Here is a 26,240-nt window from a genome sequence, read left to right on the forward strand (position 1 = left end):
TCTCATCAGTTACAACTAACATTACCTTACAATGAGCAACACATTTGTAACAGTATTCACCAATCTTTTTTTAATGTTAGTTAATAAAAATAAAAACTGTTCATTTTTAGCTAAAGTCAGCTGAGGTCCATTAAATAATGTTGTAATAAAATGTTGAACTTGAAACCACTTTGGTCTTCTTCACAAAGTCCTTCCTGACCGCTTTTCCAATATTCGGCACTGGACAGAACAGCAAAAACTCCATGACGCTTGGCAAAGGAAATTAGTGTCACTTCCAATCAGCGCTCGGTTTAGAAACAGACACAGCCTAATCCGAGATCTAAATAGTCAGGATAACAAGATTGCACTTTGTAATTTGTTTTTGGAAAAAAAAAAAAAAGCTCTCAGCCCTGATTGTTCTGGAAACATTTCTGTGTGTGCATTTGTGTGAACACCCTAAAAAAAATAGCTTCCAATCAGCACAAAAAACAGCGTGTAGAATACTGCACAAAGAATGTTTTATTCTGTAATTTCATCAAAGTTCTAGTGATTTAAAGATCCCAGAACCCAGACATATTTCACACATGTATTACACACACACTCAAACCTTATCAGCTCACAGTTACATAAACACATTCTTGTTTAGGCTACATATGAATAAAAGGTCAAAGTAAGTGCAAAAACAAACAATCACGTAGGAAATCCCCATATTCTTATTTTATAAGATGTTTATACTTTCATATTGGGGACACTTTGGCAGGTTAGCCAAAGCCCCTCACTGGTTAGTTAAAAATAAATGGTTAAACGGTCATAGAGGGGACTGTTACACACACTTCACACGTTTAAAGATGTACAGAGAAAAATGAGACTCTGTGGAATTATTTGCCAGTTTTAACATCTATTGAAAATCATGCATTCACTACCTTAGAAAAGTAGCAGCAAACAAACTACTGTAGCAAAGTCCTTAGAACCTAATGAGGCTAGAAATGAATGTACCTGTGCTTAAACGTACCTGTTTTACACATATTTGAAAGGAAATCACTCTCTCTCTCTCTCACTCCCTCAAACTGAATCCAGCTTTGCAATAAGAGTCTCTTTGCATATGAATCTGAAACTGATCTGAATGTGACAAAAGGACAGTTTGAATAATAAGAAAGAGAAAAGGCCTCACAGTGGAGGCAGAAATCTCTCTTCCATCACCGTTTCCTTTCAGAGGAGAATTGCGGAGTTCGTGTAGAATGCAGCTGTCATCGCGACTGTATCGCACCAACACAAAAGCACATTCACTCCCGCCCTTTATGCCACTGAGGTTTTTTTATCCCTACTTCCAGCGAAGCAAAAGAATCCAGCTCTCATCAAAAATTAATATTACCGTATGAAAAGAAGAAAAGGGCAATGCATTCTTTTGAATGCTGGCGTGCCATTTACGGTAATTACACAACGTGTTGTAGATGGACTGTTTAACGCAGTAAAGACTGGCTTTCCTCTCTAGATTATATTTTTATTTATTTTCTGGGATTTTGCTTCTTTATACTGGCAAAAACAGCCCATGTTTGATGCCCACATAAGCACCACAGACATGCAATATTTTTCACAAAGGATAATTTCAGACTACAAAATAAAATAAATAAAAAATACCAAAATATATAAATAAATAAATAATTTTATGCAGCAATTGTGTAAAGTAATTTATGATGTTACAAAATATTTTCATTCAAAGTAAATGCTGTACTTTCGAATTTTCTATTCATTAAAGAATTGTAAGAAAAATATCAGGATTTCCATAAAAATATTGAACAGAACAAACAGCACAACTTCATAATAATAATAATAGTAATAATAATAAATGTTTCTTAAGTACCAATTTAGCATATTAGAATGATTTCTGAAAGATCATGTGACATTGAAAACAGACATAGAGGCTGCTGAGAATGTATCTTTGCATCACAGAAATAAAGTATACTTTAAAATATTTTAAAATGGAAAACAGGTTTTTTTTAAAGTGTAAAAATATTACAAACCAAAAAACAAACCAACAAATGCAGCCTTGGTGAGCACAAGACACTTTAAAAAAAAAAAACATTTAAAAACTGTATATTATTTATTTTATATTAAAACATAATACTGCATAATTAACTCCATTTTGTAAGAACTTAATACAAAACAGCTTACATTATGAAAACTGTTCCAATACTAGATTGTTCTCACATGACATCATTACTTTAACAAGAACCAAAAAAAAATAAAAAATCTCAAGCAGTTCTTTGATAGAATCGAGGGCAGGATTTTTCGGGCTTTATGCAAACGCATTAAATTAGCGTAACCTCTCATGTCACTCTCCACCTCCTCCCTCTCAGAACATTAATCTCTCTAGGCAGCGTCCGCCGACAACTATAGCCCACACTTGCTACCGCCTATGTGGAAGAGAATTTGTGAGTTCCCCGCTAAATGGATTTAGCCAAGTCAACAGCGCTGTAATTATGACGAGGGCTAAAACGGCAGGAAACGCCATGTGTTACGGGGCAGCCGAGGAGATTCGTATGGGTCATGTTTAGAGGGAACATGCTAATCCCTCCGAGCTCATTAAGACAGTGATGTTTAGCATTCATTCATGGAATTCTCTCACTGAATTAGTGCTGCTGGGTAACCTGGATTATATATGTTACGAAATTCCAAAGTGTCACTGTAAAAGAAACAGAACGGAAGAAATTAAATTGGTACAATTTCCTACAAGGCTTTAATTAACAATAACACTATGTAGATGCTATTAGGCCTTAATTTACTGATTGGCTAAAGAGCTGTACTTTCTACAAAATTCAACTGAATCCATTTAGCAGTTAAATCCAAATGAGGTGTTTTTGTAAACATGCATCATGTTAACCATTTTACTGGTCACAACAGTATAGCTAGCATCAAATTGTAGACTGGTTTTCAAACTAGATTTTTATTTCCTAAACAAATATGAGTGCAGAAAGAAAAAAGAGCTACCTGTGAACTTTTCTGTTTGCGAGAAATTTACTAGCAGTTTAAACCAGCTACATCCTTAAACCAGATGAGACCTTCTAACCAGAATAGGCTGGTTTTAGTTTTTTTTTTTTTTGCCAAGCAGGGGAATTTATTATAAAACCATAGACTGTATAAAAACATGGAATAGTGTCCGTGACGTCACCCGTAAACTCCTTAAGAGCGTTTTTGAAGCTTAAAGTGTGCAGAGCGTGCCGTCACCATCTTGGTAGTGCGTCACCGCGCGACTCTCCTGGCCGATCGAAAATAGGCAAAAAGGAGGGAGTTGGTTGCTGAAGCCACGCCCACCTAGTGCGACAGCGATGATAGCAGCGGCGAAACACCTGTCACCCAAGTGACCACGCCCTTAATTATGCAGAACTTTAAGTCTTAATATGATTTAAACAGATGAGTTATGAAAAAATTCATCCCCCTCACAGTTGTCATGAAGGCCAAAATTAGCTATTTAGACCAAAATCTTTTTTTTGCACCAGGCTGTAAACATGTTTTTTTTTTTCTGCTATAAAGTTGGGCATTTTAACATGGGAAGTCTATGGGACTGACTCCATTTTGCAGCCAGCCTCAAGCGGCCAGTCGATGAATTACAGTTTTAGTCACTTCCTTATTGGCTTCACTAGTAGAGAATATAGAGTATAGAGAGAGCGGGAGGTTGCCGCTCATATAAAACCCCAAAAAAGGCAAAGCTAAAAACATCTTATGATGGTTTGCTGGTCTTAATTGGTTTACGCTGGTCTCATAATCTGACCAATCTTGTTTCAGAGTCTGACAATCTGAAAAAGGGGCCAAAACCTCTCTCAAACCAGCTGAAAGACCAGCTAAGACTAGAAAACAGCCTGAGACAGTTTAAGCTGAGAGAGAGAGAGAGAGAGAGAGAGAAATAGATAGTAAGACAAAAATGTGAAATAACTAAGATGTTAATTTATGTTCTTGAAGGAGTTTTCTTATGGAAATTGTATATTGTGAAGTATTATTATATCAAAATAACCGTTTTCTATTTGAAAATATTTTAAACATAATTCACAAGGTGATGCGAATCTAATTTTTTTAAGCAGCCGTTACTACAGTCTTCAGTGTCACATGATCTACATGATGAAATAACGAACATGTTTTAGCATGACCAGTGGTTTTTATGGCATTGCTGTGCTGTTGCTAAGATGCTCTGGTTGGTTAATGTCTCAGTGATATTCCAGATTGTGGCCTCTAGTTATTACTCAGGTTCCTCCTGTAATGTAAGTCTATTGGGCTTTTTTGGTTTTATTGTCTGCCAGATGAATAATGTACATTCATCTGCCTCGTAAAGTAACATCACACCTCTCCCCAACAAAACACAAGCATTGAGAGACATTCATGTCTGGAGCACAAATGCAGCAGAGCTACATAGCAAAGTTTATTAAAGGATGAGTAATAGTACTAGTCATGTTATGGTGTCAATAGAACAGCACACTAATCATCTGACTTCCTGCATATATGTGTATGTGTGTGTGTGTGAGAAAGAGAGTCTCAGGAGACAGGTGACAGGTGTTTCTCTGCCCCTCTGGGCTCTTTCTGTCTGTTTGGGAATAACTGAGAGTCCCTCCGGCTGGTTCATCTGAAGTTTACACTTCCTGTCTTCATACAGACTGACTCAGAATGGCACATGCCAGAAAAAATCCCAAGCCTTCGATACCTTCATACCTGGCCTTGGATCTGTATCCGGTAGTGATCACCTGATAAAAACACACCAACATCTGTTCTCTTCAGTCACAATCATTTGGATTCTGAAGTATGAACATGTTTTGTGTGGCTGGACTGTTTTGTAAACCACATAACACACTGGCCATGTACACACAACAGCTACATTTGGATGTCAATTCACCCTTTTCCACAATTCAGGAATTTTTAGGAAATGACTGTTCCCTAGACACATAAAATTGATAACTTAGGAGGTTCAGTCTAATTTAAATGTGGTTGTCACTTTACAGTGTGTATACAGCAATTTGATTTTGTTCTTCCTAGGTGACACAAGGATGATTCCATAATTTCCAACATGGAATTCTGGAGAACAAAAAGATATATGACAACCTTTCCACTGAATTGAATTGCAAAATGTAAATTAGAAGTTGCAACAAGTATTTTTCTTTCTTATGGTAAAATGAGATCATCTTGACACTTGCATCATCAAAGAGAAGACTACATTTTGTACAATTCAACCTGAAACCAATCTAATGCTGAAACTCGAAGGTCATAAGTAAACTAACATTTTACACACTTTACTAAACAAATCCCATTCGTACTCTTATATGACACGTGTTCATTTTAGACTGTTCTGTCAAAACTCCTCCTTCAAATCACAAGGGAATGTGGATAATATATTCACCAGTGCATATTTTTTTTTAAATCCACTGAAAACATTGCACTAATCCTAGTCTACACAGGACCTATTTGAATTAGGATGCAGCCAATACACAAAATCTGTGGCACCAGATTACGGGAAATATTGTGAGAATAAGATTTGATTTCTGTTGGCTCTTTTGAAGCAGCATGTGTGTGAGCGTGTGTATGTCAGGCTGCCCGGTGCTTCAGAGTCAGCCAAAGCAACATGACGAGATACAGACCATCAGAACAGTGTGTGTGTGTGTTTGTGAGTTGTTTTCCGTGTTTTCCCACTCCGATTAGAGCCTGGCTGGAGGCAGCATTATGTAATCTAACACAGTGAGACGAGCAAAGCGGAGAATCTACAAATAACAATTATCCATTTCTCCCTTCATCTTTACATTTTAAGCCATACACCTTAATTTCATCAAATTTTTTTCTCCTCTATTCCCCCACACCTCCTTTTTCACCTTTTTTTATGTAATAACAAATATATACACACACACACACACACACACACACACACACACACACACACACACACATATCTTTACCGTTGAGCCCTGCTTAAACAAACATTACTTTGCTAACTTGATTCATGCTTAGAGCTCCCTGTCTTTCTCTCTGTCTGATTCATCCATATGATGAAGGTCTCACATCAAATGACAATTTCAAACTCCCAGTCCATAAACAAACTCTCTTCCTCCAACAAACACACGTGGTTGCATGAAACATCCTGTGACTCTGTTAACAGTACTCTTGGTAATGCTAATGGGGGTCATTTGTCTTTCTGGTGTTAATGTAAACCAGAACTCTCGAGCCAGGTCTGTACTGTGTGTTTATAGCACTGCGCCCATCTCTGACTGAGTTACGTAACTGCTGTGGGCTTATCCATTCTGGGCTGATCCTCTCCACCCAACCCATCAGTCACTCAGTTCTCGGGGTGGAGGAGGGGAAATATCCCCCGTGACCCCACCGAACCTCAATCACGACTCCCAAATGTTAGCAGGAATCTCTGGTAGCAAAATAGTCACACAGGGAAAAAAAAAAAATTGAAGAAGAGCATGTATAATTTTGTTCTGGCAATGGTCAGTGATAAAGTAGGCCTTATTAATAGTATTAACCCTAGGACCAGACAGAGAGTTTCATGACCTTGCTGCACTAATCAACCATAAGATTACCTAGGGTAATCTGACATGCACAAGAAAAAAATTTGAGTATCAAAACAAAAATGCAAATTTAAGTTGACCTATCAAACAACAAATAAATTAACAGAAAAACTGCAAGGCTGACCAAATGTACAACATGCTCATAAAATAAAAATATTAAGCTGACCAATCATGCAACCCTCCAAAATCTCAAGCGTTAGTCTGGCCAATCGTTCTGCAGTTTATAAAAAATGGATGAACACAAATCTGGCCAGTTTCACACTTTCACACGTACAACTGTAAAGCTGACTAGTTTTTAAAAAACATTAACTGGCCTATTCCTGCAACAGTTAAAAAGGGCAACAATCAGACGATACAAACACCATGCTAAATAAATTAATAAATACATACATACAAAAAAAACATTAAAAAATTATAATAATTCATAACTAACCAATAATGCAACACTCCAAAAAAGCTGGCAAAACTTGCAGCAGTTATTTAAAAACAAACAAACAATAACATCTAGCAGAATAATCTTTCCATTTGCACACTTTCAACATTACAACCACAAAACTGAACAAAATATTATTGAAAAAAATATATATAATAAACTCAATAATAAAATAATAATAATCAAACTGTCCAAATCATTCAACCATTCTTTTAAAAATGTAACAATTAGAAATAATTTAGCAACAATTAGAAAATAGTATACCATTTTTAAACTGACCTATTAAGCTAAATTTTAAACAAACAAAAAATGTATACAAATTCAAAGCTGCAATTTCCCAAAGCATATATATATATATATATATATATATATATATATATATATATATATATATATATATATATATATATATATATATATATATATATATATATATAATGCAAACATCAACCAGGCAGTCGTGCAACACCAATCTGACCAATCATACAAGACATAAACAGTCAATCATACAATATTTAAAACAGAACTAGTCAACAAGACTATAAAAAGAAGAAGTCAGCATACATATGATTGCACACCTCCACATCGAGTACCTGAGCATGCAGTGCTGATATACGGCAGGGCTGCTTCAGTATTTTGTCTCCCAGTGAAAGTGTGTCTGTATCAGGACAAGCTGGATTTCCCTGATTCGCAGAGGAACGCCGCTGGGGAACGCCTGGACCTCCCCTCAGAGTGTGTCCTCTCTCTCAAACACACACACACACACACCGCATAACCACCTCCGACCACAACACAGCGGACAGACCTCGCCTAGAAACTCTCTCTTTCTGTTTCTTTCGCTTTCGTCTGAAAAGCCGGCTGGGTATTGATAGCTCACTCACTCACTCACTCACTCTATAGCTACCGTTTACCAACCCTCCCTTGTTCCCTCCTTCCCTGTATCTGTGTCTCCTCCTCCTGAACTCTTTTTTTTTTGCCAGCTACTTTTTTCAGTGTTTTTAATCCCTGCGCTAAATCAGGGAAAGCCCTGACTACCACCACACTGACTTCCTCTCTCAGCGAATGAAAAAGAGAGGGAGAGACACAAAGCAGGACGGAAGGTCTATAAGAATCTGGCTGCCTAATTCCTTCGGCTGAACGCTTCGAGCCACGCACACAGCGGTGGAAGCCGAGAGTTTGTCAGCATCAGATTAGCTTCTAACCCACTTGCAGAGAGTCGCCGCCCACGTTACCGCCACACACTCCTATTAATACACGACTCGGGCCCACACACTCCACACAGCATGGCCGCCCACTCAAAAACAACAACAAAAAAAACATAAACGTGCTTAGAAACATGCACAGATGCAAACACAAAAACATCTGAGTCTACCAGGCCAGTTACAGCAATTAAGCCAGTATTCTGAGATTTACAGTCAACTACATTTTTATACTACCAACAGTCATTCAAAATTTGGATATTATTTGGAGGCTGATTACCCAGTTGTCATTTGATGCCGGTAATCAATACAATGATCGACTGTGTCAATATTATCAACAAATATTTTGAAATGTACATAAACATTCATATAATAGTATAACGCTTTTAGATTGTCAAAAATGGAGAATTACCAAAACGTCAGGTGGTTTTCTGAGAACTGTATCAAGATTTATGCTACATTACAATATTAAAATGTCAATATTATGAGACATTGGTAAATAACACATTAAATCAGTTGATATTTCAAAGTGGACAACAAAACGTAGATATATTATTAGGGCTGGTTATTCCATTGTCAACTGATGTCAATAAATCACAACAGATTAAGGTTACACTACAATATTGAGTTGCAACTTGCAATATTAAAATGTTACAGGCTTTTAACCAATCAATCAAACAATATTCTCGGATAACTCAACAGATAACTAATAATTGAAATGATCAATGGCCTTTAAACAACTAACAATATACAAAATAAATGTTCATATTTAAATAATGTACATTTTTGATGATCAATTTCCACCAATAACCAAATGAAAATCTGGGATTTATATAAACATTTTTGGTATATTATGATATTAAAATTACAATATTTAGAAGTAACAGGCTGTTAAACCACTAAATGAACAATATTTTGAGATTACTAACTAACTGGCCAATTATTTGTTATCCAGCCAAAACCAGTAACCACAAAACACTGAGATATACATTCAGATTTACAGTACATATTTTTTTTATGATCAGTATAAGCTGTTTGATGAATAATTTTCCAATTAACAATCACATTTATATAACATTATCTTTTAGATCATCAACCAATAACCACATAATTAGGCTGTACAGAGATGTTACATCGAAACATTTTAAGATTATCACCATAAACTGATACTGATACTTACCAATTTCATTCAAATCTGTTGAGATCTACATCGTAATATAATCATACTGACTTTGCCCATTAACAGAAGTGCTAATTTCTTTGTCTTTCAAAATCTACAGACAGCCTCAATGACAACGCTAATTAATTTTTGTATATATATTATATAAAATAAGCATAAGGGCACTGTGTACATCTCACTTCCTTAGATCACATGGCATGTTATATGACAAAAGTGAGTTATATATCAGTGTCGGGCAATGAGAAACTCATATTGTAAACCACATTTAGGGATCACAACACACAAATGACTATTTACAGGCTATGTAAAATGACTAAAAGTGCTAAATAAAAACTAAAAAAAAACATGGCCAGTAATAATCATGACATGTTTCTGTCATCTGCTGTGGTAAACTACACCCACACACACATATAGAAATAGAGGACCACAGTCCCACAGCTGTGTACTAGATACTAACACACTGGAAAGCTTGCAAACACACACAAGCTCATGCATACCTACACAGCTGTCTGTGAATCTCTGGTTAAAACCTGCTAGAGCTGCGTGTTATGGGTGGATGAGCTCTGTTCTCACACTCATACAGACACACACATGGACACAGAGTTAGTCATCGTACACCTAGACTTACACACACAGGCGCAGTTAGTCAGAGCCCAGCGGTTCTCACGCTCAAAGCACACAAAAATCACACACACTTTCACAACCTATATCCTATAAACAAGCCCTCACACATTCACAAACAGACTCATACTTTAAATGCTAAAAATCCTAAAATACTAACTACAAGCTAGAAATAAAAACAAAGACTAGGCTGTGAATAACATCCTACCACACAGCTTGGCTGGTTTTTGTAGAATGCATTATGCAAATCACTGAACCCACAATGCAACGCAGTAGATCTGACCGTCAATCTCCAGGTGTTTCAATTCGACGTAAACAATATTAACCAATTTTTATTCATGTGATCAGACATTTTTACACAAAATAGTTTATTTGTTAGATGATAACTCAAGGGCTAAATTAAACACGCTAAATAAAGAGGTCATGTGACTTGTTTAAAATTGTATCTTTGCATAATGCTTCATTCAAATTTGTTGTTTCAAAACAAGGTTTTTATGCTCACCGAGGCTACATTTAATAAAAAAAATACAGCAAAAACAGGCATATTGTAAAATATTTTTATGTAACTGTTTTCAATTTGAATACATTTAAAATGTAATTTATTCCTACTGAATTTCCAGCATCATTAATGAAAACATTCTAATATGCCGATTTGCTGCTCAAGAAAAAGTTATTATTATCAATGTTGAAAACAAATGCAGAGCAACCCATGAAACATTTCTTTTAGTATTCTCTATTTGAAAAAAAGGCTTTTTTAAATGGCAGTACTTCAAAAGTGTACAACATAAATTGCACAACAGTCAAGCATTCCAGTGCAAACACTGATGAAATCTTCATTCTGACAGTTGCCGCCCGTTTGTTCCCCAAACAGGAAATGCGCGTTTTCCAACTAATTTGTTTCTGTTTTGTGAATCTATGAAAGAAGAGGGAAGACTCGGAGGAGATTCACAGGAATGCTCGAACACCCCCATTTGCAGAATTCCCATAGCAACGGCTGCTGAAGGAACGGCCCCTGATATGCATCAATATGAGCTCTGCCGGAGGGCAAATAAGCACACGCATGAACCACAACCATCTCCTGCCATAGGTGGAGCTTCACTTTTATGCTTGGGGGGGCACCCACGGGCAGACGAGCCACAAACACTTTTTATATATTTATATAACATATATCCAACATAAAAAAAATAAAAAATTAAAAAATTAAAAATTAAACAGAAAATGCCAAACTGTTTGGGAAAATAACAAAAAGAGAGTCCTCTTACATTTGCTCAAGTTGAGAATCATGATTCGCGACACTTAAGGATATGGTGCTTAAATTAATTTAGCCTAAAATTTACTTATTCTAAACACTAAAATAACAATATTGTACCAATAAAATGAGAAGATGTGAATTCTTAAATTTTGATATTTCTCCATAGCTCAGACAAAATCCTTATTGGCTCTCGTCTGGAGACAGCCCCTTCTAAACTCCGCCTACGTCTCCTGCTCAACATCAATCCACCTCTTCCCCATTCATCCTTTTCTGCCAATCATTTCTTTCATCTAACTTTCAATTTTTTTCATACATCCATTCATTCCAGCTCACTCTCTCAGTATGTTCACGGCAGACTGGTTTAACCCCTTCCTGCTCATAATCTCTCCAAATTCATCTGGTTGTTGCACTCACGTTTTCACGTGCCTCTTTAGCTCTTGTTCAGCAATCAATCTCGACTCCTTCTGTGAGCGTGACTTATTCCCAAGCACGCCCTGACGGTCATTTCTCTGCAGAAATCAATACTGAGCATTATTATATTTCACAACCTCTTCGATTTAAATCATCTGTGCCTCTCAAATCATTTAGTTCACTCCCTTTATCATAATAAACCAGAAATATAATTATGATGTCATCACATATTCATCTTCGGGATTTAAATGGATTTTTCTCTCTATTCTGGGTTCAAAGGAAGGAATATCTAAGTTCCTAAATCCTTTTGGACTACACATTTTCTGGATAAAAAAAATAATACAAATCTATAGATATAATCAAATCCCACGCTACAGTGGTCAGTCAGTTAGTTGGGAATGACAATTTACATTGACTTTAATGCAGAGTTGTTATTATTATTACGAAGATACTAAAAGTAAAAATATACTTTTAAAGTGAAATTAAGCTGAAATAAAATTTACAATTGTTAAATATGAGGATAAAGATATTAAGATATTATAAACATTAACATCATGATTTTCTTTAAAGTTGCTTTAAAACAAAGTGTATTTTGAAAAGCGATATACAAATAAATTTGTATGTATTCATTGTATTCATGAACAGGGCCAAATGCGGGTCATTGTTAGGGCCTGAGCACAAAAGTTACACAAACTGAAATGTGTTCTTTATTATGAGAGGAACATTCCCCTCAAATTTTAATGAAGATAAAAGCAACTTTGTCCGAACTATGGCATGCATTTTTCGTGAGGTTATAAGACTGACCTACTTTCCATTTCAACTTGTAACAAAGAATTTCCCAGTGTGATTCAATAAAGTAATCCTGAGTCTGATTCGGATATTTAAACAGACAGCGTTTCTAATCCTAAATGGGTTTTTTTTTTTTTAGTTTAGTTTTTTATCTTTTTTGTTAATCTTCTACATCCATGGATCTCTTTTATTATGCAATAAGAAGCTACTTTTGTATGTCTTTGTCTTAATACATGGTTTAATTTAAAAAAAGGAGCTTTACACACAACCTCATCAGCGCTAATGATAATGACCTGTATTGTTATACATTTATGTAGTCTTGATTTAGGTGTGTACAGTGGTTTTACATTTAAAAGGGTTGTTAATCTAGTTCAAGTAAATATTAGCACGGCATAGTCAACTTTTATCAGGTAATTTCACAATAACAAAAATGTGGCTAGTAAAAATGCTGTGTGGCTAGTAACTTTGCAAAAAAGTTAATGTCAAGCCCTGTTCATGAATGTGATATTATGTGACTTTTCCATCTGAGTTGAAAATAACAAAATTCACTTAGCTCTGAAGGACAAGGACAAAGCCAAGGCTGAAATCAGAGAGAGAGAGAGAGAGAGAGAGAGGGAAGTGTCCTGCTGGTGGACAGATTGTGGTGAGGGTCAAAACTCACTCTCTCGCTCTCTTCCACTGAGGGTGTGAATCAGTTTTAAAGGGGAAGAGTCGTATTTTACACACTTACACCTGTACAGAAACACAAACATTTCCTTTAAGGGACAGACTGCAACATTCAAAGGGCAAGAGAAAGCCTGTGATGGCAACACTTGTGATGAACAGAAGGTAAACTCTAAAACCATTCCTGACTGTCTTAGAGATTTTCTCAAAATGTTTGGCAGATGGTAATGTACTATATCTATTTTAAAAGTCTCAAAATCAAGCAGGAGTATCGCAAATTAAATTTTCAAAAGCTGGTCACATTTGTATGAAATTCTCATTGGTTTATAGGACTATGAATGTTTAGAATGCACAGTTTTTGACCACATGATAGAGTCATTTCACCTGGATGTTTGAAACACATCACAACCTTGTTTTTTTTTTTTTTTTTACTTATTTATCTTATTACAATGCTACATTATGTATTGTATTATTCTGACAGCATCTACCATCCCAAAAGTTTGGGATCAGTAAGATTTGTTTAATCTATATGAAAGAAGTGTCTTACGCTCACCAAAGGCTGCATGTTTTTGACCAAACACATTATTACATAATTATTACAATTTAAGTTTTGATTTAAATATATTTCAAAGTCTACTTTGGATGTAATGGTGTTAGGGAGAAACATTTATTTTTCTCATCATTATTATTATTATTATTATCAGTGTTAAAAACAGTTGTGTTGCTAAATATTTTTGTGGAAACTGATACATTTTATTCAGGATTCTCTGATGAATATAAAGTAAAAAAAAAAAAAAAAAAAAAGCTTTTGTTTGAGAGAAAAATCTTTTCTAACATTGTAAATATCTGTTTTGATAAATTGAATGCATTCTTGCTGAATAAAACTGATTAGAAAAAAAATAGCTTACTGACAGTGTGTATTTAAATAAGTGCACACAAAATTGCTAAAATTATTTACATCTCATTTGCTATCATTCCAGTCATATACAGCATCAGCTGGGCTTAAAACCAGATATCTGCCACAAACACTTGCCCTCATTGTTTTTAGTCTCATGATACAGAGTCTCTGTACTGTCTGTTATGCTTGTGACCTCAGAAAAGACACGAGGGATTGGAGATGTGTGAATGGAGGAGGAAAGCGGTAGGCACAGCTGCTGGAGAAGCCCAGATTCCCCTTCAGAACTGGAGGAATTTCCAAAATGGACCGGGTGAATCTGGCATTGTGCTGGGGAAATCTGCTTTTGTGCGCCTCTGAAAACACACACAACACACAAGAGAGAACGCAGCGCAGGCAGCAGATTTTCCTGGCTGTGAGATCTAAGTACACACGCACACATAGGCTAAATAAATCCTTAAAGGAATAGTTCACCCAAAATATAAAAACCTCCCAAAAACACTATCGTACAGTGTTGGCCAGCGAATAGACCCGAAATATAGCATGAGTCTTTCATAGTGTTTTTTTTTTTGCACTTTTGGAGCTCGACATAATCAATTTATTAGTTGCTATGTCTGAATTTACTGCATTATTACATCCTTTCCTCTCTGTATGAAAGTCACTCGGGTTACCGGACTCCCGCTGGGTCCTTGGGCTCCCGTTCAGGGCTGTCTCTCTATCAAACTACCTTTCCTTCTCTCTTAATCCTTTCTTCTCCTCTTTCATCATCCTCCCATTCCCATTGGGGTCTCTCCCACAGATAATCAATCGTTCAGCCAGTCAATCCTCCTTCCTTAAAAAAGAAAAGACCCTCTCTTTCTCGCCGTGCTTCCTCCCGCAGTCAGACGCAGGAACGGCACCTGCACACACAGTCTCATGCTGCTCCTGTTGCCCTAGCAACAGCTAGATCGAGCTTCGCTTGTGTAAACCGCTAGGCTTTGCCAGTGTTGTCTAGCGCACACACACACACACGCACACACACACACACACACACACACACACATACACGTACTCGCACACACTCTTAGGCAAGCCCTACACAACACCCTTATAAGGGTTTCCGGTGGTCTGCAGTCAAGGTTTGACATCTTTAGAGCAATTCTGCTTTCAAACAAAGCCGCATTCACAAAAAATGAAGTGTGCAACGTTAGATGACGTCTTTGCTTTAAAGTTGAGATGAAATCAAAATTTTGTCTATTTGCTTTCCTATTGCTATAGGCTTATTGTGCACAATCCATCAATGTATGATACTCAATGTTTGCAATATTTTATCAACTTGAACAATGACTTTCCATTTTGACTGACGTCACCTGTTAGGAAATGCAACGCTAATCCAACAGATACTCAGAATGTTCGGTATCGGATCAGATCGGATCTGAAAAAATGGTATTGTTGCATCCCTAATATTTTTAACTGGTAAGGTACCACAGCTGCCTTTTTTTTACCGTACATCAGATTTTAGTATTTTATTAGACACACACACACACACACATTATGAATGTGAATACATTATGAATCAGTTTTACATTTGTATTATATATTTTTTCTTGTTGAACATTATTTCACTTAGAAATAAAATCCTATGAAAACAAAACGGGTCACAAATGCAGTTTTATGACTTTTAGAACAGAAGCCCTCAAGACTCAAACGCACCCAAAACCGCTGTTCAGCTTAAAAAGAACAATCGCTGCAGGGTTACACATTTAAGACCAGCAGGAATGTTCACTGGATCTGGGATACATTTCTGGGATTTAATTCATCTGTGCCGTTCTATGAACTTGAAAGCCGCATAGTAAAATTTAACAAGTTTGGAGTTATTTTTTTTTTATTCACAAGCAGCGTTTTTTGTAACCGCAAGAAACAAAACACACTGGAATATTCTGTCCACTAGTGTGCCGTAGTGTTTGAACTGCAATGCGTTTAAACAGACACAAGAAAAGAGCATTACAGCATGCTGACAGACACAGCGGCAATGAGCATGTGGTGCACTGACTGCGTGAAAACACAGAGAGAGAAACAAAACACACTGTTTCCACACGGTTTCTTAATCTGTCATGCCAAACAAAGCTGTTTTCAACACAAAACCCGAAGGCCTAAACTCCTGTATACGGGCGTATGTGGGCGTATCCCCTGAAAATGTGCATGTAAACACACAATCTCTTCGAAATATTAAACTTGCAGCGCTCACACCGAAATACCTCTGTGAATCAGCTCGGAGGAGAAAATAAGGCAACACGCAAGCCTGAAGTATAAGAACACACACACTCGCACAACCCTTTCAGCTTATAGCAGGTGGGTGGCGTCTGTCCAGCATTAGTCACTTCGGTCCGATACACAGTCAGAGCTTGACAGACATTCAGAACGAAAGTCTGAATGGTGTTCAGGCATGATGTGGGGGTGGAATGAACGAGAAAAAAAAAATGCTAGAACGAACAATAGCCAAAAAAGACCTTGTATGCAGTAAGAGGGAAGCAGTGAGCTGCAATTTTACTCCGGCAGTATTGTAAACCATATGAGAGGAAGCAATTTGAGGATTTACAGAACATCTAAAAGCCTCACAGAAGAATACAAGGGTCATTTTTACCATGGTAACCGTAGTTTCCACCAAAACACTGATACTACACTTACTTATGCTACTGTAAAAGCCAAAAGCGAAGACAATGGAGGCTGATATCGAGTTACCGCAGTATATTTTGTTGTAGCTTTTAGCAAAAACTACTGGTATAGTACTTTTTTTTTTTTTTGTAAGGGATTCTTTTATAACAGGAACAAATCAAAGAACTGTGAAAATATATATCTCGACACAACCTTGGCGTGTTGCACAAAAGCTATCACAAACTGAAACGTGACACCTTGCTTTTGTAACAGATCTTAACCAGTTTGTCAGTCATTTATGTTATCATAGATTTCAAATACTTTTTATATGAGCAAACAAACGTCACATCACATAGCAGAAAGAGAAAGACAGCATCCCGATTAAGACACTGCCCCCTAAGTAGTACGTGAGAATCAGAATTAGTGCATACAAATCATAGTCTCACTCATAAAGCACAAGTTTTTTTTTTTCTGTGATACAGATATAGGAGAATCATGACAAAAAAAAAAATTCCACCCTAAGTAGGCAAGAATCAGGATTAATACATTGTACATTTCGAATGTAATAACTGACATAATGCACTAATATTACACATACATTCCTCATTATTCATAAACGAGACACATAGTGTGTTAAAAATACACCAAAGTATAATTTACCCATCAACTGTGAAATACGTTTTAATGTGCAATTGAGTTTCTTTTTTTGCACTACAAGTGCAACATCTCACTGATTAGAATGGAAGACATATTGTCGCACTACAGTAGACAAGTGTAACTAGTTTCTGACCAATGACCCTAAAATAATGGCCTGCATTTCTCCACCTATGCCAGGAAAAGCCCATGCTGAGCAAACAAAGAAACATGGTGCATGACTGCAAAACCAAAACATGCTGGACCCAGTTTCTTTTCGGGCAGTAAAAATATACTTTTTAAGAGCTAAGCTGTTAAATTTATAGCTTAATTACTGGAAAGAGTCAGTGTTTCCGTGGATGGGGGAAAAGTAATTATTCCTTCAAGGAATAAAAAGCAGAATTATATCTTTTCACCTCATTATACAAACATGTCCTGAAGCGGTTTTAAAAATCTTAGCTGACCAGAGCAAAACTGGTTTTGATAACACAGACATGCACAATTGTCTCATTCAGTTTTTGTTCTCTCACACACTCTTAAATTTCCCTGAAAAAAAACAGACATGGCCAAACCTGTTGCTGCGCATCTGTTTTAGTTACTGTTGCTAAAACGGAGGGTGATCCCAGCCGCAGGGAACAAGGAGCGCGAGAAAGAGAGAGAGAACAGCATGGGTTTCACTTACTCAAACTGTACAGTAAAGTGCGGAAATAATGCTTTGCCCTCATAAGCATGACACAACAGGTACAAATCCAGCCATCTGAAGCCTCATCAAAACTCCATCATAGGATCTCTATTGAGATGATCTGAAACGGTTACCAGAGTTCATCTACATCGTCAGGGTCTGAACTTAACTGAATTTACATCTTCACAAATCTGAGTCAACTCTTGAACCTCTTGTGTAACAGTTTCGTTCATAAAATCACATTTAACTCTAAAACTCAATGTAGTACAGTAATAAAAATAATTCAAATAAATATTTAAATGCATAATATTGTGTATACTTACAATGTATACATACAATTGCTTTTTTGAAATTTAAGAACTTTTTAAAGAAGCACATAAAAAAGATTCATATGAAAATCTGTTTCTGCTACAGAATAAAGAAATTGTAAAAGGTAAATCACACAATTCTTTTTTTCTCACTTGAAATTCCAAGGTTATTTCACAATTATCACTTTTTTCTTGCAATTGCGAGTTATAAACTCAGAATTGCGATTCTTGGGGGGGAAAAGTCAGAAATGTGAGATTTTTTTATTTCGTGGCAAACAAAAAACATGCTAAAAAAAGTAATTTGTAAAAGTTGTGAAGAAAAGTCAGAAATGAATGATAAAAACTCAAAATTACCCTTTTATTATTTTACGATCTTTTATTTTGTGGCGAAAATTGTCTTCCACTGATTTATAATAAAACATACATTTAAAATATATATATATATATATATATATATATTATATTATATTATAAACAACAAACTCTTCTAATACTGTCATTGCTAATAATTACCATATTTCAACAAGTCCTGTTCACTCCAAAACCAATACTAATATTTCTCGGAGTGAATGGTTTTTTTTTTTACCTTGGTGAGAACATAAAAACAAAGACTAGTCAAAAGTTAGCAAACGATCATAAAACTAAAGGATTTACAATAAGCACAACAGCTCTGCTACCAAATGGTTAGCAAAACACTTAAAAACAAAAAGGAGGAAGCAGAAGAAAAAAAGGGAAACCCTAGTTCTGTCATCTGATAAATGGCGATGTCAACACATCTATATGCACTGCTTTAATTTCGATATCATGTTTTTTTCAGAAATATTCATTTTCTTTGTTTGAGACCAGGCCTTCAAACATGAACCTTATTCTCATGAAATAACTGACTGATTTATATTTCAGTGTGAAAGGACAGCTTCTGCTGATTTCACATCAGCTGCCACTGTAGCCTTACGTTTGAAATGTTATAAAAAGAACAGAAATGCCAGAACCATTCAACTTTAGACAGAAACAACTCCGGGATATTCATGGGGTCTGTCTCTGGGATTAGACAGACTAGAATTCAGGACCTACATTAGGTTCAAGACCCTTTCTTAACCCCAAGCCTGACCTCTTGACCTCTGATGCTTAGGGTCAGACCGCTGCAGCACTGAAACAAATGTGCGCCCTGGGTTAACGCATCATTCAACCGGTCATGATATGAGAATTTATGTTTTTGATCTTTTGAAATAAAACAGTTTGTTGTACATTCAGAACTTAAAATTTACTCCAAAAAGTCTCAAAAGCTAATCATTTTCAGTAAGGAAGTGCTGAATTGATTAAAGATAAGACGTTAACGACATCTATAAACTTACAAAATATTTCCATATCAAAATAAAAACTGATCTTTTTATCATTCACTTCATCAAAGAATCCTGAGAATCAGATGTATCATGGTTTACACACACACACACACACACACACAAACTGTTTTCAACACAGAAAAAATAAATGTTTCTGGAGGAAATCAAAATATCAGAATGAAATTAAACTTTGCATCACAGGAATAGTCGATTTAAAAAAATTAGAAACAGAATGCAGTTATTTTAAATTATAAAATATTTTTATTCAATGTCTGTTTTTAATGTACTTTTGATCAAATAAATGCAGCCTTGGCGTTCATAAGAGGCTTCTTTTAAAAACATGGAAACATCTTAAGGACCCTTAAACAAATGTCGAGATACAAAAAAAAAAATCTGTAAAATATTTATCCAATAACTTGACATGTATACATTTTTAATTTTGTAAAAAGGTATACTCAAACTACCGTGAAATCAGATTTTCCTATATGCATGTTAAAAAGTCATGTGACTTTGCCTCAACAAGTCATGTTGCTTAATTTTCCCAGAGAAGAAAACCTTATTCGATTATAGCAATATCATCAACCGACATTACATCTTATATCCCACAATAGCTATAGCTTCTGTTTCAATTTTGTGGCAATTTTCTGCAAAGGGACTATTTTATTCCTTTGAACAGAGAATGGGAATGTTCATTTACTGGCAAATTTTATCCTAGAACAAATAATTAATAACAAATTACAACCGAAATATAATTCTGCGAACTACAATTAGGATAAACCTCACAGCGAACTACCAAACCGCACATGGGTGTAACAATGGCTGTTGATCATTTCATGTGTAAAGAGGGTGTTTAAATGCATCAGCAAAAGCAGCCTCTATAGGTGGATCTAAGAGGCTCTTTTTTTAGCTTGAGCCCACCTGAAATGTCAAACCCAAAATCGTATACTGTGTGTCTATAGATATACAGACTCCTACACAGAGGTTGTTGTTTTTTTTTTTGACGTCAAACTTGGCTCAGCCATGCAGGAGGACATCGAATCAACCTCCCACACCTCATAAACCTTGATAAACACTCGACAGCGCTACTATGCGTGTGTCTCCTCCGTATTTTTCCTAAAGGAGGTTAGTCTCATCCTGTGCCAACGGAGAAGTCAGACTGAATTGAGACAGAAACAGTGGCATCTGCCAGAAAAACTTTTTAAAGTGACCCATCCATCACGGCCGTGAGAAGCCCAATGCACGTGACACCTGAGATTATCAGCGCCCACGTGGACTCCACAGAGGTCAGCAAACTAACCCGAGAGTCAATTATTAACAGCTTCTCTGGGGGAGACGTTCCAGCGTCTGTCTCGTACGACTACTGAGCAAGTGCTGCACTAAAAGGGCTTTTCCATTTCTGTGTTCTGCGGTCATCTACCACCAACACAAGCTGCAACAGTCTGCGAGCCGCACCACCTGTGCGTGGGTGAAGTGTGTTAGACCGAGAGCAAGTTGATTCAATGTCTCAGAGAACGTTTTAATGGGCGCTTTAGAAATGGGAAGTAAAGGAAGGCCCGCAGGAGAAACTTCCTGCATTGGCATGCCACAATTTTCCCACCTACGGTCACTGCGCCAACAATACAACTCTAAAATGTTATGAGGACGGTTAAAGGCAACGTGGTCTGACATTCAACATACTCCCACATTTCTAAAGAGCATGCTTTACGGTCTTTCTGCATGCAAATAAACAACTAATGCATTCTGCAGAAAAGCAGAACAGGTTTAAAGGAAGCAGACACCAGGACGCGACTAATTTACATTGTTTTGGTAACCACAGTTTAGTTTTTTCCTAGGCAATCCCAACAGAATGATTTGCACGCATACAAATTGGACTTCTACGAACTGTTAAAAAAAACAAGGATGAGGACAGTAAATTCATAATATTCAGCAGACTTGTTTTTCAAACAGCTTTATACCACTGAAATATCATGTTTTCAGCATTATTAATATTAGGATATCAGAAAATGAAAATGATTTGTGAAGGATCATGTGACGCTGAAAACTGGAGTAATGATGCTGAAACTTCAGCTTTGCATCACAGGAAAATAGCTGTTAAATTGCAATAATATTTCACATTTTTACGGCTTTTACTGTATTTATGTACCCTGAAATAGTTTTAAACAGTATATTTATATAAAGTCATGCACTCAGAAAAACCCCTTAACAGCTAAATTAACAATAAACTGACTTTGGAATTTCATGACTTCAAGTCTTTCCACCAGAAACGCTTTTTCCAGCTTTTCAACACCTTGTGCTCCTTTCACGGTACGTTTACAAGCGGAAAACTCACTACTGTACGGATTTTTCAAGCGCTCTGACCCCCTTCTATTATATTTAACAAAACACTCATGAAAAGGAACAACATTCTAACAAAAAGAAGGTTGCTTTAAACATTTTTTAAAAGCACTTTTTAAAGCAATCATTCACACAAAAAGGAAAACTCAGTGATTATTTATTCACCCTCACGCCAATCAAAATTGTGAAGAATATTTCACACAGCTTTACACTACATAACAACAGCACTAGCGGCTACACCTGATAAGCTTCAAATAAACTCAATAAAGCAGTCTAAATGACTACTATTCCACATTTCACATCTTCTGCAGTAAGATATCGTTCTGTGAGGAAATAATTTACTAATACCGAGTCAAAAATTTAACTTAAAAGCCTGTTGTGGAGCTAAAAACGATGGTTAACGTGAAGTGTCATTTAAAAAAGACCTTTGTGAAGTTTTGTTCTACTGTAAAAAGAAAGTCATATGGGTTTTGAACAACTTGAGGGTAACTAAACAAATAAATTAAATACCCCTTTAGCTAGTAATGGTAAAATACTGTTAAAAAGGTTTAAAGGCATAAAAAAACATATGTGTGACAGATTAGTATCTTATCTTTGGCTCCAACACTGTCCCTCAATGGTTAACAATTTTTTATATAGAAAACAGGTGAATTAAAGGTTGACAACTATGTGATGCCAGCAATGTGTGCTTGGAGACCAGCTGTTTCTGAAGAGTAAACATACTGAGTCCAAACGGGGGGAAGAGGTTCCTTACTTCCTGCCCGTTTACCCGCAAACTGCGTCACTGAAGCATTCCTGCTCTGCTCTGAAGTCACGAGACGCACATGCACGAAACAAAACACAGACTGACATGTTGGCGGAGTCTGCACCTAGCAATGATTTCAACATGCTACCTAACAGTAAACACAGCAACTTCAAAGAACAATGAAAGCGTTATGCTTTTAAGCTTTGACCGTCTGACTCGATTATGACATGCTTTAGAATGGGTGTGTTCTGCTGATAGACAGAGGTCACCTCTGTATCCATGACACCAATAACACAGCCACCTAACACAAAGGAGGGAATCCTCTAGTTCCTTGTTCGGCTATTTTTCTTTCTCTTTCATACTTTACGTTCTTTCAAACCATTACTGCAAAGCCATTTTCATTCACACACCCAAAGCCATTTTTATTGCATTTCATTATTGCATTTCAACATTCAAACTGCACTTAGATTCTTTATAAAATATTGAGTTTCGATTTCATAAATGACAAGGAACTTCGCTTTTGAACATGAAATGGCATGAATTGTGGCCGGACTTTGAGGTGGGGGCTTTCTTGGTAAAAAGGAAATGTCTAGGATTCCACAGAAACGTCACGCATGGGAGCACAATTTCTGTGTGTAAGGACATGATTTGTGCATTTCCTTCCCGCGATTACAGAAACATTTAAAGGAACCTTAGATTTGAGTAATAGGCCCTACGTCACTAAAACATTATTTGTTCTGGAGAGGATTAAAGTTAAATAAAGTATTTGATATATTTTATATTTGATATAGTATACTGTATCTTCAAAACTGCTTGGTACCTTTTTATTAATGCATTGTAAAAATGTTTTGCATTGTAAAAAAAAAAAAAAAGATTTATAGAAAAAAAGTGACAAGTAAAGCTTGTTAATTAGCTCAGTTCACTGTTTAAATAAAAAATAAGGTAACACTTTAGAATAAGGTTCCATTAGTTAATGTTAGTTAACTACTTATGTTAACATGAACTAAGCAAGAACAATCCTTCTACAGCATTTATAAGTCTTAGTTCATGTTAATTTCAACATTTACTAATGCATTATTTAAATCAAAAGTTGTGCTTGTTAACATTAGTTAATGCACTGTGAATTACCATGAACTAACAATGAATAACTGTATTTTCATTAAGTAATATTAACGAAGATGAATAAATACAGTAATAAATGTATTATTCATTGTTTGTTCATGTTAATTAATACATTAACTAACATTAACTAATGGAACCTTATTCTGAAGTGTTACCAAAAATAAAAATAAATAAATACCGGATTATTTTAGTCCATTTTACAGTTTTCATTATTTCATGTTTAATTTAATCTGTTACTTGTCACTACATTGTAACTATTTGTGAAATTTACAATCAATTTCTGTGTGAAAAATGCTTATGCCATTAAAAAAAACAATTCTGGTGTGTAATCTGCGGTTAACCAATATTGCATTATATACCATTTTCTGTAAAATAGTCTCACATTTATGTTTTTTGTAAGCTTAGAATTTCTGAATAATTTACAGTGGAAAACAGTACATTCTCTCAAAACTTTAATGTTTATTATAATTTAGTTTTTTCTAATTTTTGTTATTAGTTTTCTGCATTAGTTTTATGTGTGTTTCCCTGATGGTTCTCATTGTGTGTATAGGGCACTATTTAAAATCTGCTTGTCATTTAAGAAATTAAAGATCAATAATTTTTACAAGACCAAAGTGTTACTAATAAAATCTAGAACTTTCATGTCAATATGTGACAACACCTTCATAACCTTCTAAAATCATAAAATTGCTTTTAATCAAGAAACAGTTATCATTTTAATTTCTGTGGTCTTCTCTACATGCTAGTGTACTCTTAAACATTGACTACAAGTCACAGTTAGCATACATCTCTTCCGGAAAATGTCAATAAATATTGATCCACAAAATCACTTTATAGAAAAAGGATGTCCCTCCCTCAAACGCCACTTGCCAGTAACTACTTCCTGTTTTAATAGGAAATACACCAACACAGAAAAAAAAAGAAAACTGTGCCAGTCAATTGACTTCACAGAATCATCAAAATAGGATTATTAGAAACACTTTCTGAAACACATAGAACTGAAACCATACAGTTTTCACTCACACAAGTCTCCCAATGACTAACTAATTTGTGGTAAATAAATGTGTGATTTCACACAGAACAAAAATATACAAAAATAGCCCAAGTCACACATAAATGCACCAGTTTGACTGGGAAACCTACGCTTTTCTATTTACTAAACAAATATTTCCCTTCTATGAAGAAACTTCACAGACACTTCAACCACACAGAGACAGGAAAAGGCATGACCCAACAAAAACAACCTTAAGCAAACAGAAATCTGGTCAAACGGAAGACCACACTTACCTTTCAGGTTTTTAGGGTTGTTTTGCTTTGTACGTGGCATTTTCAGGGTTTTTCCGCTGGCTCAGTGACACATCCTAGGAAAGATGCTGGATGGAATGCAGCTGGACACAGGGAGGAAAGACTCCTATTCCGCACAGGAAAGACACCCTCTGCACATCTGGGACAGATGAGAGACAAGTAAACTCAAGCAGAAACAAAACAGACCACAAACACATACTCTTGCTTCTGGTAACAACCCTAGTGTGGCTTTGTCTTTCTCTCGCTCCAGCTACTGTGACAGATCACTAGTGTTGTCAGTAAGAAGCAATGTTTTAGCTGGACTGACACAGATATAGAAGTGTGAGCAGTAATCAGATTTCTGATCTTAATAGTCTGTTCTGTCATCGATGCATTGACTAACTGCACTTGCACACACTTGCATTTATCAGACATCAAACACAGAAAAATTACACTGTTATTTCTGCTGCGCTGCAAACTCTCCAGGGAATTTTCAAAGTGCAAATATAAATATATTAAACATATTAAATATTGTCAGGACAATTTACAGCAATTTAACATATATATCCAAACGGCACAATAAAAAAGGGCCCACAAATATGTTTTAAAGGGGTCATATGAGGCGATTTAAGTTTTCCTTTCTCTTTGTAGCATTACAAGATGTTTGTGAATAGATACGATTCCTAAAGTTGCAAAGACTAAACAATCCAAAGATATTTTGAGGAAAAATATATATTTTTATAAAAAATGTGGTAGCATTGGATCTGAACAGGAAGGATAACTCTAGGAGGGGTGTGTCGCGATTCTGTCTCCTCACATTGCGATACAGGTTCGTGGACCTGCGTATGGCGATTTTGATTTCATATTGCATATCGTTACAGCCCTTGTCACGATGTAGGAAGATTTGTATAATGCCGCTCAAATGTTCACGCAAAGAAAGAGACCGTGACTTTGATTCTCACTGTTGCCACCGGTGCCATGTTGTGGAGATGCTGTGTTTCACTGTGAAAGCAAAACTACTTTGTTTGGCCTTCCAAAAGAGATCAGAACTAGAAATCAGTGGATAAGTTGTATTTATAACACTGTTCCAGAACAGCTCAACCCAAATATTCAGATGTGTGCTGCACATTTTAGGGAGGACTGTTCCCTGATCCTGGGAGAGAAGACTACAATGCCGACTGTTCTGACTCA

The 26,240-nt window shown here is 36.1% G+C and overlaps 1 protein-coding gene across 4 annotated transcripts in view; it reads right to left on the reverse strand.

Annotated features, from left to right (window-relative positions):
* LOC127978728 (zinc finger protein 40) overlaps nt 1-26,240 on the reverse strand; it is a 56,556-nt gene that overhangs the window by 26,534 nt on the left and 3,782 nt on the right. For 3 of the 4 annotated variants that reach the window (XM_052583598.1, XM_052583599.1, XM_052583601.1), the window contains exon 2: nt 25,053-25,209. In XM_052583598.1, the coding sequence (XP_052439558.1) occupies nt 25,053-25,092 (40 nt within the window). In that variant the 5' untranslated portion in view covers nt 25,093-25,209. Of the gene's footprint in view, nt 1-6,690; nt 6,877-25,052; nt 25,210-26,240 lie in introns of those variants that run through there. The other variant, XM_052583600.1, reaches the window with a different exon arrangement.

Source organism: Carassius gibelio, chromosome B19, assembly GCF_023724105.1.
Source record: "Carassius gibelio isolate Cgi1373 ecotype wild population from Czech Republic chromosome B19, carGib1.2-hapl.c, whole genome shotgun sequence".
Classification (NCBI taxonomy): Eukaryota; Metazoa; Chordata; class Actinopteri; order Cypriniformes; family Cyprinidae; genus Carassius; species Carassius gibelio.